At 57.8% G+C, this 16,063-nt stretch overlaps 1 protein-coding gene across 2 annotated transcripts in view; it reads right to left on the bottom strand.

The window, feature by feature from the left end:
- The window catches only part of GTF2IRD1 (GTF2I repeat domain containing 1), a 109,300-nt gene that overhangs the window by 32,925 nt on the left and 60,312 nt on the right, over positions 1-16,063 (bottom strand). For both annotated transcript variants that reach the window (XM_012640251.1, XM_012640250.1), the window contains 6 exons: positions 10,496-10,543; positions 9,204-9,269; positions 7,869-8,052; positions 4,170-4,219; positions 3,902-3,958; positions 2,553-2,636 (listed from right to left, as the gene is read on the bottom strand). In XM_012640251.1, coding sequence (XP_012495705.1) covers positions 2,553-2,636; positions 3,902-3,958; positions 4,170-4,219; positions 7,869-8,052; positions 9,204-9,269; positions 10,496-10,543 — 489 coding nt within the window. The remainder of the gene's footprint in view (positions 1-2,552; positions 2,637-3,901; positions 3,959-4,169; positions 4,220-7,868; positions 8,053-9,203; positions 9,270-10,495; positions 10,544-16,063) is intronic.

Raw genomic sequence — 16,063 nt, 5'->3', positions numbered from 1 at the left:
TACTTCATTTATTTATTTTTTTAGTGACAGAGTCTCACTCTGTCACTCGGGCTGCAGTGCAGTGGTGCAATCACAGCTCACTGCAGCCTCAAACTCCTGGGCTCAGGTGATCCTCCTGCCTCAGCCTCCTGGGTCTCTGGGACTACAGGTGTGCACCACTATGCCCAGCTAAGACTTTCTTTTGTTAGCACAGTTTTAGGTTCACAGCAAAATTAAGAGGAAGGTACGGTAAGTCCTCACGTAACATCATCACTAGGTGCTTGGAAACTGCGTCTTTAAGTGAAATGACATATAATGAAACTAATTTTTTCTTCTCATCAACTTACGACGGAACAACTCGAAATGAAACAATGTTATACGAGGACGTCTTTCCCCTCAAAGTCTAGTTACCAAGAGCATAGCAACATTAAGTGAGGACTTACTGTACCCAGATTTCTCGTACACCTGCCCAAGCTCCAAGCACAGCCTCGCCTGCTATCCACACCCTGCGCCAGGGTGGTATTAATGCAATTGTTCCAATCAATAATCCCATACTGACATGTTACCGCCTAAAGTCCACAGTGTTTATTAGGGGTCACTCTTGGTGTCGAACATTCTACAGGCTTGCACAAACGTATAACATGTATCCATCACTACTGTTATCACGGAGCGTTTTCACCGACTGGGGCTTAATTTTTATGTCCCATCCAGAAGTCTCTTCCGAACAGCAGACGTGGACTTTAGCCGCCCATGGGTCATCTCCGCTCACACCTCAACTGAACACATCCAACACGGAACCCATCATCTTCCCCCCTCAGTGAGGGCGCTGCCCCTTCTCTCTGCCTGACAGGCTGGGTGTCCGCCTGTCCCTGGTGGCTGGTGCGGACCACCCCCTCCTTTATCAGGGAAATGCCCCACCCCTTGTGACAGTGACAAGTCAGGTGACCCAGGCCTAAGCCAATGAGTACAGGGTGTGTCCCTGCCACAGTGACTGGGTAAGGAATGGACATGCGACTCAGTGAGGACCAGTGAGAAACAAGGGGAGGGCTGCCGGAGAGTTCTGGGAAAGAAATGACCTGGCTCCCTTAAAAGCTGGGAGAGGAGCCAAACCTCTCCCTTCTGGGGCATGTTGATGGGATGCATGGTCCTGCTGCGGACATTCTACAAGCAAATGGGATGCCAGCCTGGGGTGACTCTGACACCAAGGAAACAGACACCAACGACATGCCTGAGCTGCTGGATCCAGCTGACCCTGAAGGCCACTCTACTGTTGAACTGCCCATGCTATGAGCTGTGGTGAACTGCACTGTCTAAAGACAGCCACACCAATATTCTCCCATTCCACGAGCTCCTCTTACGGTGCATCCCCCTCCCTTGAACTTGGGTGGGACTTTGTAACTGCCTCAACCAACAGAGCTTGGCAGAGGTGACCCTGTGTGACCTCTGAGGATGGGTCATAAAAGGCAACACTGCTTCCTCCTGGCTCTCTCTCCTCCTCTCTCGGGACACATGTCTCAGGAGCCCTGACCGACGAGTAGGAGCTCCAGCTTCCCTGTGGTCTCCCTGCTGGAGAGCTCACGAATGGGAACAGTGCCCGTGTAAAAGAGGCCCCAGGGAGATCCCTCGTCCCTTCTACCGTGTGACACAGCAAGAAGACAGCGTGCATGAACTAGGTAACGGGCCCCACCAGACACTGAATCTGCTGGCACCTTGATCTTGGACTTCTCACCTCCAGAATGAGAAGTCCATTTCTGTTGTTTATAAGCCACCCAGTCTAAGGTGTTTTGTTGTAGCAGCTCGAGCTGACCAAGACGGGGGTGATCTCTTCTGTAGTCAGCATAACGGGATCATGTGCCAATTAACCCCTTTCATGGCCTCTGAGCTGGTCTCCCGTGTCCATCCCCACCCTCCGCACCCATTCACTGTCCTCACAGCGGCCAGGAGGGTGCTTTACAAGTGCAAAGCGGCTCTGGGCCCTTCAGTCCTCCTGACGAAATACAGAGCTAATACTGTGGCTCCCCCCAGGCCCTGGGCAGTCTGGCCCACCCCCCAGCCAACTCCACTGGGCGCCTCCCTTCTCCCCAGCTCACATACTTCCGTTTTCTGTGCCTTCTCTGGACAAGCCCCAGGGCCTTTGCACATGCCATTCTCCTAGCCCAACGAATGCCCGTCCTCCAATCTCTGCTTGATTAACTCCTTACCACCCTTCAGTTCTTTCTTCAAAAAGGCCTCCCCTGTCCCCAGTCTAGGGTAAGTATCCATTATTTTCTCTTGAGCAGCCAGCTCCTTTCCTGCAGAGCTCATGGAATGTTTCCTCACCGTCTATCAGACCGTGTGTAGCTGCTGAAGGTGTGTCTCACCTCACTGGTCTACGAGGCTGCTGAGAGCAGGGATCATCTGCTTTATTCAATGCTGTATCCCCAGTGTCCGGGACAGGGCCTGGCACATAGTAAGTGCTCAAGAAACGTGTAAATGGGTAAATGGTTTCCCTAGAAATGACCTCAGCTAGAACTGGGAAGCTTCCTGCTTCCCTGCCCACACCGGCTGGGTCTCCCTGCCCTCCCGCAGCTCACCGTATTTCTTATTAAACAGGTCTTGGACTTGCTCCCTTAGCGTGTTGGCGATGTCGATCCGTGAGAGTCTAGCGTCGTAATTTTCTGCAAAGTGAAAAACAATTATGAATTTGGGCTGTTAAATTAAAAGGCACTTGGTGACTTTTAAGGAATATGATTTTCTAATTAGGGGGACCTCCTTCTCTGGCAATTAACAGATCCTTGGAGTGGGCCCCTCAGAGCCCTTCAGAACTAACATCTTGATGGAGATGTGTGTTTTTCCGGAAGGACGCACACTGTTGCGACAACAGCAATGAGTTGGAAATTAAGCTAATTGTTGACATTTGAAAATCTCCAAACCAATAAATAAGCCCTGGAGGTGAGAGACACCAGGACGCGCAGACTCCTGGGCCTGAGCTGCATGAAGTCGGCGGGGCGGCGGGAGGCGAGGGGGGGGACGCAAGCTCGGCTGACCCACAGCCTGGCTGGATCACGAGGACGGCAGTCCCCACGGAGGTTAAGTCGCCCAGAGAGTGTTTACTAAGGACCCCCTGTGCCAGCACGTGCCATGGGGGCCTCGGGCCACCATAAGCCCTGACCTCAGAGAGAGTTCAGCCTGGCCCCACCTCGGGGAAGAGCGACTGGGGAGGGCGGGAGGAAGAACAGGTGATCTCTGGGCTCCTGAGGCTCCCACTCTGCTAAGAGGGTTGGGCACGAGGAGGGAGACGCCCCTCATCACAGAAAGTTCCAGCTGCCTCAAGAGAAGCCAGAGAGACTGGAGGCCACAAGCAGCCGCCCCTGAGACTCGGGTCCTCTCTGCCTAGGCTCCCCAACCTCTGGGGCCGTCCTGCCGCTGGTCCCGCTGAGCCCCCCTGGGAGCCCCCACCCACAGGGATTCACTCGCAGCCGCACCCCCGCTCCTCCGAGCTGCCCACACGGACGTGGACGACTGTCTCAGCCACATGCTGCTGACAGCAGAGACAGGCCTCTGCCCTCACTCGGGGGGCTCTCCCTCGAACCCGGCCCCTTCCTGTGGCTCAGTTCCCATGTGGGGACCCCCTCAAGCCTCCACTCACACACCTCCCGTCTTCCCTTCCCCTCCCACCCCCTCCTGGCCCAGCCCTAGTCCTCCTCCTCCAAGGAGCCCTCCTTGCCCTCGGCGACCTTCCCTCCTCTGATCTCGAAGCACTAAGAGCATGGCTGACTGCTGGATGCCTCCATTCCTGCCATCCACCTACCAGCACCCTCCTACCCCCAGGCCCTGAGGTGGGGGGCCAGCCCCTCCCCACCTCCAACCTGGCCCTCCAAACCCAAACCAGGTCAAGGTCATGGCACTGGGACAGCTGACCTCACTCTGAGCTCAACCTTACCTTGGAAGCCCTGTCTCTTCAGGCTCTCGTCCACAAGAGGGTCCCCGGAATCCCTCTCTGGGGGCGGGGAGGGGGGAGAGAAGCCGCAGTGAGGAGGAAGTTCCTGGGACCCGAGGTGGCACTGGTGGGGGCAAACCCGATGGAGGGCGGGGAGAATGCCGGGGGGAGGACAGAACCAGGACCAGGAAGCAGGAGGAGGGGTAGTGGCAGCAGCCTGAGGCCCTCCCGCATCCACCCATGCCTCGGCCCGTGACCCTGCGAAGGGTACCTTGACTGTCCGCGATGGGCTCTTTGACTCCCTCGGTGAGCAGCTCGGGCCTGGAAAACACCACAAGAGCAGGGCCATCACCCAGGTCCCACCAAGCATCCCTGGGACTGCCTGGCCCTGCCCTCTGGGCCTCAGTCTACACATCTGTGTAATGGGCACCCCTGGCTCTGGAGAGTCAAGGCTTGGGATCCCTGCCACCCCAGGGCACCTGTCCCGTTGGCCCACGTGTGGCATCTGGGGGGCTGCGCTGGATCTCGGAGGGCCCAGCTGGGAGTGAGACTCACCCAGTCCTGGAGTGGTTGGGCTAATACCCTCGATCTCGGTTCTGGGCCAACACACAGTGGCCACTGCCCAGGGACAGAGCATGTAGCCTCAGGGGGCCTCCCATGGGGCCGATTTACAGTGTGGAACATTTGGGGCTGACTACGTAGCAAGAGCTCCAGGGTGCTGGGAAGGTCTGAGAGATGCCGTGTGGCTTTGGGGTCAGGAGCCTCGGGAACCAGGCCCGGCTTTGCACGAACGTCTGCATCTCCACGGGCTCCGCGACGCCCTTCGCAGACACTGCGGGCCCCCTTCACGGCACTGACTCTAAACGCCGTTTGCAGTGCGACCTTGCTCACCAGAGCAGGCCTGCCTGAGGGGCGGGGAGGGGGCTGGGAGCTGTGGCGGGCAGAGGGCACTCAGGCTGGCCACGGGGGCGCTGACAGGGGCTGGTGGGGTGGGACACATGGCGGAGCCACTCCTTTTGATCTCCCGAAGGACGGGGAAGGGATGCAGGGCCCGAGCTCAGTGCTGGCAGCCTGTGTCTGAGGATGAGGCCACCCAGAGAGGTGAGGAGACCCTGCCTGGGAATGAGGCCAAGGGCCAGACTCCTGGGTGCGCCCAGGCCGGGCAGCCAGCGGGCGAGGATTTGGAACCAGCTCTGGCAGCGTCTCCTGGCACTGGCGTGGTGCTGGGCACAGAGCTGGGCTCACGGGGCCAGGGCCGGGGGAGGAAGGAGGCAAAGCCCTTCCTCGCACCACAAGTCCCAGGAGCTAGAAAAGGCTTCAGATTGCATCTAGTCCCCTTCTCCTTGTGGGGAAACTGAGGTCCAGAAAGAGGAAGTGACTTCCCAACAGTCACCCTAGAGTCAGACGCTGAGCAGAGCTCCCAGCTCCCAGGCCAGCGTGGTTATAGCGCTGTCTGTCTAACAGCAGAGCCAGCCACCAAGGTGACTGGCTGCAAGGCCAGCAGCCTGCCTCTCCAGGCGGCCACACAGCCGGCAGCTCACCGGCCTCCCTTCCAAGCAGCAGGTGGGGAGTGCTCTCCCAGCTTTAACAAACACTCCTGCGTGCTAGCTGTCCCTGCGGGTGAGCCATGGAGGGCTCAGCTCATGGGGACTGGCCGGTGATTCGGCTCCTACCTACCCTCAAATGGTCCAGGTGCTCTGGCTCTTGGCTGAGGGGACAGGCATGGCAAGCAGCCCCTGCATTTGAGGGCCCTCCTGAGTGCTGGTGGCTCCCACCTCCCACCCCGATGCCTCCCCTGAGCCCACCAGCCATCTATCGGCCTACCCTCCCTAGAAAGGGCCCTGGAGCCATTCAGAGCCCAACATCCAATAATCAGCAAATTCTGTTGGCCCAGTCTTCAAAACATTGCCTGAACCTGGTACCTTTCACCATGCCCAGTCTACCGGGCCCAAGCTGATGGCCCCTCGTTGGCCCCTGTCCCGCCCACACCCCCCAGATCACCATTCACCCTGTGCTGGAGTAATTAAGACCAACAGACCACATTATTCACCCCTTCCTCAAAACCTTTCAGTGAGTTCTCATTAAGTTTAAAATAAAATTCAAACTCTTTAAGCTAGCCCATGACCCTGTGGGATTTGGTCCCTGCTCTCTCGGGCCTCACTCTTCACTACCCTTCCCTCACTCACTCTGCACCAGCCACAAGGGCGCCTCAAGAGCCTCAAACACATAAGCACGGCCCTGCCCCAGGGCCTTTGCACCTGCTGTCCCTGCTGCCTGAAAGTTCTCTGTCACACAACTGGCTCCCTCGCTTCTTTAGGTCTCTGCTCTGACATCACGTCCTTTTTTTTTTTTTTTTTTTGAGACAGAGTCTCACTCTGTTGCCCGGGCTAGAGTGCCGTGGCGTCAGCCTAGCTCACAGCAACCTCAGACTCCTGGGCTCAAGCCATCCTCCTGCCTTGGCCTCCTGAGTAGCTGGGACTACAGGCATGCGCCACCATGCCCGGTTAATTTTTTCTATATGTATTTTTAGCTGTCCAATTAATTTCTTTCTATTTTTGGTAGAGACGGGGTCTCGCTCTTGCTCAGGCTGGTCTCGAACTCCTGAGCTCAAACGATCCGTCCGCCTCGGCCTCCCAGAGAGCTAGGATTATGACATCACCTCCTTAAACGGGTTCCTCCTGCCCCTCTTGGCCCCCTTACTCTGAGGTAGAATCTGTCACAGCATTTATCTCTACCTGACGTTATACTGACTTCATTTGGTGGGACTGGCAACTTGAGGGCAGGACTTGGTGGCGTTGAACACTGGACTGCAGCTTGGAACATGGTGGGTGCTCAGGACATACTTGTTGAAAGAAAGAACCCCACACCTGCTGTTGTCTCTTGGGGCGCCACCCTCCTGGTGTAACCAGGCCCTGCAGGACAACTCGCGGCCCCAGCCGGCCTCCGTGCTCGTGTGCCACCCTGGGCGCGAATGATGCTGTGAGCCTCCCAGCTTGGGGGCCGTCTAGTCCCCCAGGGGAACAAACCCCATGAGTTTCCTCCTTCTTGCTACTTGCAACCAAACCAGCCTAAATTCACAAGATACGACAGCAACAGAGAAGCAACAAGCACAAAACACATCCCCGATCCCCTCCTCTTTTCTTCCTTTTTTAATTTTTGAGACAGGGTCTTGCCCTGTTGCCCCAGCTAGAGTGCAGCAGCATCATCATAGCTCACAGCAACCTCAAACTCCTGGGCTCCAGTGATCCTCCTCCCTCAGCCTCCCCAGTAGCTGGGACTACAGGCATGCGTCACGACGCCCGGCTAATTTTTCTAATCTTAGTAGAGACGGGATCTCGCTCTTGCTCAGGCTGGTCTGGAACTCCTGGCCTCAAGCCATCTTCCTGCCTCGATCTCCCAGAGTGCTGGGATTACAGGCGTGAGCCACCTCGCCAGGCCCCCTCTCCGCTTTCCTATTCAACAGCTGCTACCGCCTCCTCCAGAGAGACATTTTCCCCAGCTGGGCACAGAGGTTGGATATGCTGAGGCCACGCTGGGCCCTCACTGACAAAAACGAGATACCCGAGGAAACAGAAAGGGCCTGGAAAAGCACCCCCGGACCTTCCAGTCCCAAGATGAGGGGGCACCGCCCACAGCAGCGCTCTGATGTCCCCGGCCCAGACACCCGCACACCTGCCCAGCGAACACCCAAGCCGGTGGGCAATTGCCACTCTGCATCTGGGAAGAGCGGGCGCTGCCTTCCTGAGACCGGGAGGGGTCAGTCTGGCTGCTCTGGGTCTGGCCGGCCTGGGCTGGGCCTGGGCAACCTCGTGCCTACTCAACTGAGGCCAAACCCCATCTCACGCCCCGCTGATTAAAGGGAGAATAAAGAAAAAGCCTTTGCCACTCCGAAGGGGAAGACGGCGACTCGGTGCCGCTCCTGGATGCTGGGCACACCTGGGGTGGCCCCGAGGACCTGGCCGGGCCTTACCTCTTGATGACAAACTGGATGCTGTTGCTGGCTTCCAGGATCTTCCGCAGCTTGGCGATCCCAAAGCAGTTGGGCCTGCGGAGGGAGATGCCTTCAGGCAGCCCCACCACAAACAGCTCCTCTGGGTGCATCAGAAACTTGGAGTAGGGCACCTTGACGGGCTCCGAGATGCCAATGGCCTTGGCTGCAGAGACACAGCTGCTGTAGGGCCACCCAGAGCCACGGGGCCACGAGCCTCAACCCCCGTCTCCCACGCCTGTGTGGGGGGCTGCAGCTGCCAACCTTCCTGAGGAGTGAGACGTCACCCCCAGCCTGCAGGCAAGGAACCTAGAGCTCAGAGGGGACGTGACTTGTCTGAGGTCACAGAGCCACAGAGCAGCAGAGCCGGGGGACAAGAACCCGAACCAGTAGGACCCCAGGGCCCACGCTCAGTCCACGCCCTCATGCTCAGGCTGTGCAGAAGCTGAAACCCAGTGCTGGCTCCACTCAAGTTCACGTGTCCTCATCCTTCTGGGAAGGCTCTCCAGAGTGTCCCTCCTGCCACCACAAACACCCCCAGGCCCTAGTGTGGCCCAACACCACACCTGGAGAATGAGCCAGATCTGAGGCCCAGGCCGGGCTCTGCCATTCAGCAGCGTGGGGCCTCGGACAAGTTCCAACCTTTCACTGAGCCTCGTTTTCCCTCATCTGTAAAATGGGTCTTAGGATGTGCGAGTTTTGTGAGGATGGGACGAGAGCATGTTAGAAGCACCTGGCCTCGTGCCTGGCAAACCACAGGCGCTTACCCCCTCCCTGCCTTCCGTCCTCTCCCTGGACTCTGGAGTAGGAAAGTTCTTACTCCTGGGGACCCTGGGTGAGGGTGTCGGTGCGTGGGGACAGAGGGCCAGTGTTGTTACAGTGGGGACAGCAACCTCTCCACCCTGAGGCCGACAGTGAGTGAGCCGGCGAGCCGGCAAGCATGTGTGTGAGTGTGAGCGTGAGTGCGAGCGTGAGTGCGAGCATGAGTGGGAGTGTGAGCGTGTGAGTGTGAGCGTGAGTGTGAGTGTGAGCGTGAGTGTGAGTGTGAGCGTGAGAGTGAGTAGGAGCGTGAGTAGGAGCGTGAGTATACTGACCGGGAGGTGGGCCGCGGCATCGCGGAAGGGTGGGATTCTCCGGCAGTGCCTCAGTCTCTGTGGGACTCTAAGCAGGGACGTGGCTGGGCGGCCCTGTCCTCTCTGCCCTCCCTCGCTCCTGTGCAGGGAGCAGCTGGGGTGGGGGGTGTGGGCCCAAAGTCCTTCTGGACACAGGGCGGCTGCAGGAGGGCTGCGATGCCCGGCCGTCCTGCTCCTCGCTCACCGTATCTCGTGTTGAACAGCAGCTCCACCTGCTTCCGCAGGGGCCGGACCACGTCGCCGTGGCTGTCTGGAAGGCAAAAGGCAGCCTGTTGAGCCTCCCGGGTAGCAGCTTCTCGCCTCATGTCCCAGCTCTGCTGCCACCTAGAACGACCCTGTGGTGGGACCCTGGAATGGGGAAGGCTGGGGGCGGCGGGGGTGGGTAACCTATTTCCTCAGAAGCAGCACCCCCAGACAGGTCCACAGCTCCTGGGCTCACACGCCTGTTTGGGAAACCAGGTCTAGGGCATCACCAGCCGGGATGGAGATTTGGGAGGTTTGTGGCCTAGGAATGACGGTCTTTCTAGGTAAGCATCGCTCTCTAGACTGGCTCAGGATGTGACTTAAGTAGTGGGTGCAGCCAGGCGCGGTGGCTCACGCCTGTAATCCTAGCACTTTGGGAGGCTGAGGCAGGAGGATCGCTTGAGCTCAGGAGTTTGAGACCAGTCTGAGAAAGAGCAAGACTCCGTCTCTACTAAAAATAGAAAAATTAGCCAGGCATCGTGGCATCTGCCTGTAGTCCCAGCTACTCAGGAGGCTAGACAGGAGGATCACTTGAGCCCAGGAGTTTGAGGTTTCAGTGAGCTATGATGATACCACTGCACTCTAGCCAGGGTGACAAAGTGAGACTCTGTCTCAAACAAACAAACAACAACAAAAAAAAGGGTGTACACTAAGCCTGCAAATTGAGTAGGCTGCCACTAGGTGGCAGTGGACTTCCATTAAGACATCACCGTTCTCCCCGCCAGGCTGGGTTTGGAAGTGACAATTCTCTCCTCTGATACCCACTCATTCCACTCCAGGGGTAGATACTGCAGAGATGGAACAGACCCACCCTCACCTTGGTGTCCCTTCCTGTCCTATCTCCACTCTGAGAAGGGAGGGAGTGAGCAGTGTTCCCGAGGATGAGGATGTCTGTTGGACACAAAGCCAAGTTTGTGCTTTCAGGCCTCAATTCTACTTGCTCAGGAAGACTAGGCTCAGACCCCCATCTTCAAATCTTTACAGAAGGCAGTAGGGTATGTATCAAAACAAAACCAAAACCAAAGCCTGGCAACGTCCCTTGCTAGAGGGAGGAGCCTGCACCTATGACCAGGTACCTCCTGGTTCTGGAAGACAAGCTTATAAATCTCCTCCCACCCTCACACCAGGCTGCTGGAGAGAGACGGGGTGGAGGGAAGGAGCAGACACAGAGACACAGGGGAGGCGAGGCAGGGTGGGGTGGGGGTGGGATGTGGGGGGTAGACAGGGCCTCACCCTCCACGGGCCTCTCCTCGGGCCGTGGGTCCTCGCTGGGGGCTTTGTCTAAAAGAGAAGAGAGGACGCTGGGAAGCCACATTCATCACGTCCTGGGCCTGCATCCCCAGCGTCGGACCAGGCTGGTGGGGAACGGCAGGCCGGCGGGCCCCGACTCTGGAGCACATCACAGCGCGCCCCAATGGGATCAGGGACCTCGATTCCATACAGGTGCCTGCTCTGGCCTCCACGTGGAGAGCGGGCTGAGATCATCCGCACCCCTGGGGGCCAGTCCCATGCCAGTCTGCTCTAGGCATCGAGGACACGCGGGAATAAGACACAGTCCCATCCTCCCGGCGTGATGGCAGATGTACCACGTGATGCCAGATAGTGGTGATGCCATGATGGAGACAGACGGGGGACAGAGGGAGAGGCAGGCTGGGGGTGTGGCACTATACCAGGTAGGTGGGCATGGCCTCTCCGATGCGATGGCACTGGCTCTGGCCTGGACCCAAACTTGTTCCCAGCGAGAGGTGGTGCAGTGAACACCTGGGAGGCAGGTGCCAGGCCTGTACAGGGGTGCCAGGGGGGTCCCCTGCTGGCCTTGGGAGACTGAGGGTGGAAGGCGTCCTGCGGGAGGAGCGCACCTGGGCTGGACGCCAGCATCCGGGAAAAGGGTGGGCTGGGGGGAGCACCGTGAGGTGGGAAACTCAGAGTTGGAGGATGACGTGCCAGTGTGGAGGGTGGGGAGGAATGAGGGGGCGGCCTGACAGTGGTGGGCTCGGGTGTCGCTCCAGGGCTGGAGGAAGGCACCAGGGGGTTTTCAACACCTGGAACAACAGGCTGGGAGCGGCGACCCCGGAAGCCGGCTGCAGGGCTGTGTGGCAGCTGCTGTCACAGGCAGGACTGACCCTTAAACGCCTGATTCGGCCACAGCCGGCGGCGGAGCAGCTGAGTGGCAGAGCAGGCCGGACCCAGGCCTGCCCAGCTGCTAGCCCGTGCAGAGAACCCCGACGACCGACGCAGCACCGGACTCCTGTCCCAGTGGGAGGCCGCGCCCGGGGAAGGTGCTGATGCTGGGCGAGCCGTCAGGGCCTGCTCAGGATGGATGGAGGGAAGGGGAGCCCGCGTCTGGGACGCAAGACCGATGACTGAGCCTCAGCCCAGAACGGGCTGGAAGGTGCTGGAAGGTGCTGGAGGGTTTTGTCTGGGCTCAGCGCCAGCACAAAGAGGTGAGGGCCGGCCCTGAGCGTCAGGCCTCCGCTTTCCTGGGAAAATGGGCACATCACAGGCGGCAGACGCTGTGCCACGTGGTCCTGCCTGGAGGCTTTATTCTGGCCGTGGGAGCAGGACCCTTGAGCTGTGAGCACTGCGGCGTGAGCACCCTGGCAACGGCTCTCGACCGGAGACGGGGGATGGGCAGATCCACACCCGGCTCCCTCCCGGCGGCCGCGTTCGCCCTGAGGCGCAAACCCACACGGGCTGATGGTTCCTCGCCGGCTCAGCTGTCCACAGGGGTGACTGGCCTGAGGACACCCTCGTGGTCCCAGGCCCACCTCCCGTGCCCAGCTGGTGTTCCCTGGCATCTCCCAGATAAGTGAACGCACCAGAGCCTTGTCTCGGGGTCAGCTTCTCAGGGATCCTAAACAAATAAACTATTTCTGCCATTTCTAGACAGATGGGGCAGGGAGGGAGAGGTGAGCATGGTGGGGACGGAAGGCACAGGCAGGCTGGCAGGGAGGGTCGCCTGGGCCAGGGTACTTGACGAGCAGTCACGGGTATGTCCCGCGGTGAAGGAAGCTGCCCACGCGTCACACCGGTGGCCTGTGTGGGACAGCAGAGGGGACGCCTGGCCAGGGGGTCTGCCCCGACTCTGAGCTGCCCGTGCGCAGAGGCACCTCCCCAGGCAGCGACCACCACGTGGGCAGAGCCAGGCAGGGATGGCCAGGCCCAGCCACCTGCAGGGGCCCCTCAGGCGTCCGTGGGTCCGTCTAAGGAGGGGCCTCTGGCCAGCCCTGTTGCCGGGTCCACTCCTGAGGGTCTTTCAAAGGCAGCGGGAGGCGACCTGTGCGCTGTGGGGGCCCAAATTCTGAACGTGGAGAACCTGCCTGGCTGCCCACCCAGGCCTGGAGGGCTGGACCCTGTGCCCCTAAGCCCATCCACGTGTTCCTTTTCTACTGGTTTCAACAGCGAGGACCTAACTGGGAACAACCTCAATAAATGACCAGCCACGCGCTGACACAGTGACTGCTGGGCCGCTGCGTGAGAACACGGGACAATTCGTACAAAACAGCAGTTAAAGATAAGTCAGCGTGTGCAGGAAAAACACATGCCCAGGAGGCCGGATGCCAGCACTTGCCTGAGGGCACAACGGGAGCGTCTCCCTGCGTGTCACACGGCTCCGTGTCACTGAACTGTTTCAGTGTACATGTGAAAGCAGAAAAAGCACACACGCACAACCCTCTCATCCATGGTGGTCCTGGAAATCGCAGAATTTTCATAATTCATCGGTTTTGAGTGGGGGGCCGTGGAAGGAGCCCTATATGGAGAATCCGCGAACCCGAGTTCTAGCCCGAGGCTGTGTGACTTTGGGGAGGTGGATTAGCCTTGCTGAGCAGCCTTGCTGCTCTGTCAAACCAAGCGGGGGAGCCTTTCCAGGAGAAAGGGCGCCGTGTTCATCGGTGGGCCCCAAGGCCCCGCAGTGTCATGTAGCCTGTGACCCGGAGACCCCCGCGGCGCTGACACCACCGTGAACCCAGCCAGGCGCCATGCAACTCCTCAGCCACCACGCCACGCTGCCAGCTCATCCTGAGCCTGTGGTCACCTCAACTCTCCAGAAGGTTCCACCACAGCCTGCTGTCAAGTCATGCCCAGCTTGTGCCTGGACAATAATATTTTTTCTTCTTTACAAAAGCATTAAAAGTGCAATCCTAATTGATTTAGGAACTGAAAAAGACAAACCATTTCACCCAACATAGCTACGGCTTTGGCAAATCCTGTTTGCCCCAGTGGTCGTGGGTGCCACAGAGTTGTAAGTAGAGCACACTCCATTTTTCATCTTTCGCTTAACGGCACGTCACAAGCGCCCACGCAACGTTACTCGCGCCTTTTGGTGCCTGTGTCTAACGGCTGGGTAAAGCCCACCAGGAGGACACTGTTGATGGTCCCTCAATAGCTGGACAGGCTCTTTGTCATTTGTCACTGCCCTCATTAACACTGCCACAAACACCTCTGTGCAGGAAGCGCTGTCCCTATCTCAGACAATTTCCTACAACTGGATTCCTGGAGCCACCCAGGGGTGTTTCATCTTTACGGCTCTTCAAGCGGACAAACTGCCTTAAAACGTAACGTGCCAATGTACAAACTTATTGGCACCACGAGTACCCGTCTCTGAATGTGCTCAACAAAATCCCTGTCCAGGCGGAAGGCACGAGAGAGGTGGCCTCTCTCTCCGCCTCGCTTCCCCGTAGCTGTGTGTGTTTACTCGCTGTCTCCCTCTTTTTGTTGGCTACTCATCCAGTCACGTGGTGGCCGACGCTGGGATGCATCACCCGGATGCCTGTCCGGGGAAGAACTTGCTGCCCAGCGTCAGGGGGTGTGGTCCACAGATAGCCTCCCACAGTCGCTCCTCCAAGGCCAGCCTGTGCTGCAGAGAGCCGCCTGGCCAAGGTCACGCCCTTCCGGGGAGGCCTGCACCCGTGAGTGCTTGAGGTGGGTGTATAAAGGCTAGGAAATCCCAGTTCAACTTGGAACAGCGCTAGGGGCCGCCGCGGGGTTGGTGGAGGCTGTCGCTGGGGCTCCCAGCCTCATGGCTCCGCTACTCCCTCTGGCCCTTCCCTTGCACGGGTGTCGCTCTCAAAGGCAGCCCCTGACAAACATCCCACACACTTACAGGGAACACAAGCTGACACGTGTGTCCCTGAATGGTGTCTTTTTCTTGTGGATTCCAGCCCAGGCCGCGGGAACATCACCTTGGGGGACACCGCTCACTCCTTCCTGGGGCATCTGCAAACTGCATGACCTCGCTGCCTTCCGCACCTTTATCCAACGAAGCGATCACTATCCGAGGAGGGACCCAGCTCTCCGGGACACCACGGGACACCTTCGGCAGCTGGAGGCCGGGGTCCGCCTGCAGCCTGGCTTCTCCAGTGCTTGTCCTAAGAGTTAGTTCACTCCAAATGAATGACCCCACACTGGGTCCCTTCCAACTGCTCACTGAGATCTGTTCTAGAACCGCGCCTGAGACTGACCCACACAGTCTACCTGCCTGTGACTGCGCCAGCCCTCATCCACAGTCTGGTTTCCACTGGCGGCTCCTCTTCTGTCTACCTTGACCTCTCCAGCGCCACGGACGGCGGCTTTCAGGTCTCACCTGCCTGAGACTCAACCCATGACGTGGGAGATCTGAACCCATCCGCAGCACGAACCTAGGTCATGTCTTCCCTGCGGAGCCTCTGTCTCTCCTACCGAACGCAGGCTCTTGTGTCCTCCTCACTCCCAGCTCTGGAACATTCTCCCTGATGGAGAAGACGATGAAGGCAAATGAGGCACAGAGATGCTCTGCCTTGATTCTGTCACCAACGAACAGGGCATCACCCGCCTGGGCTTGCAGGAAATCTTCGTATGTATTTTTCCAGTCATTTGTTTATTTTTGGTAGAGGAGAAATTTAATAAGTGCAGAAAAGCATATAGAATATTATAACAAACACCCACGTACCCATCACCCAGAAGGAATATGTGTTGGCATTTTGTCGTATTTATACCTGATTTTTTTTTTTTTTTGAGTCAGTCTCGCTGTGTTGCCCGAGCTAGAGTGCCATGGCGTCAGCCTAGCTCACAGCAACCTCAGACTCCTGGGCTCAAGCGATCCTCCTGCCTCAGCCTCCCAAGTAGCTGGGACTACAGGCACGTGCCACCATGCCCGGTTAATTTTTTCTATATATTTTTAGTTGTCCAGATAATTTCTTTCTATTTTTAGTTGCTCAGGCTGGTCTCGAACTCCTGAGCTCAAACAATCCGCCCGCCTCAGCCTCCCAGAGTGCTAGGATTATAGGCGTGAGCCACCGCGCCCGGTCTATACCTCATTTTTTGCACAAAACATTATGAAGTTGGAGTCTTCTTTGTTGGATTCCTGTTTTCTTCTCCTTCCGCAGGAGAAACCACTGTACGTGTTTATCCATATACTCTATGAGTGTGTACCTCTAGTGCCGCATGATACTGCTTCTGTTTCCAGACTTAGACAAATGCTATACTGTCCGTGTCCTTCTGTGCCGCTTTATTCTACCTAAAACTACGTCTTGGAGGACTCTGTACTCACTGCTCATTTCAATGCTGCCTGCTTGCTTCCAAGTGCCACCCTCACGCCCTTGAGCTGGAGCAGGACCTCGCACACAAGGGAGACAAACACCAGGAGTCACCTTGGCCTGGCTCCGTCTCCACCACACAGCTTTCCAAAGGCCAGTTCATTCGAGTTCTACCACCACCTTCTGCCACATTCATGAACCTTCTGTACTACCATTTACCGACCACTTTTCTTTACAATGATTCACTTTTTAAGAACTTTAAATACCTATAACTCTTTTTATTATC

Source organism: Propithecus coquereli, unplaced genomic scaffold (genome assembly GCF_000956105.1).
Source record: "Propithecus coquereli isolate 6110/MARCELLA unplaced genomic scaffold, Pcoq_1.0 Scaffold150, whole genome shotgun sequence".
NCBI lineage: Eukaryota > Metazoa > Chordata > Mammalia > Primates > Indriidae > Propithecus > Propithecus coquereli.
Note: the sequence above shows the minus strand (reverse complement) of the source record. Positions and strands in the feature narration are given on the sequence as shown.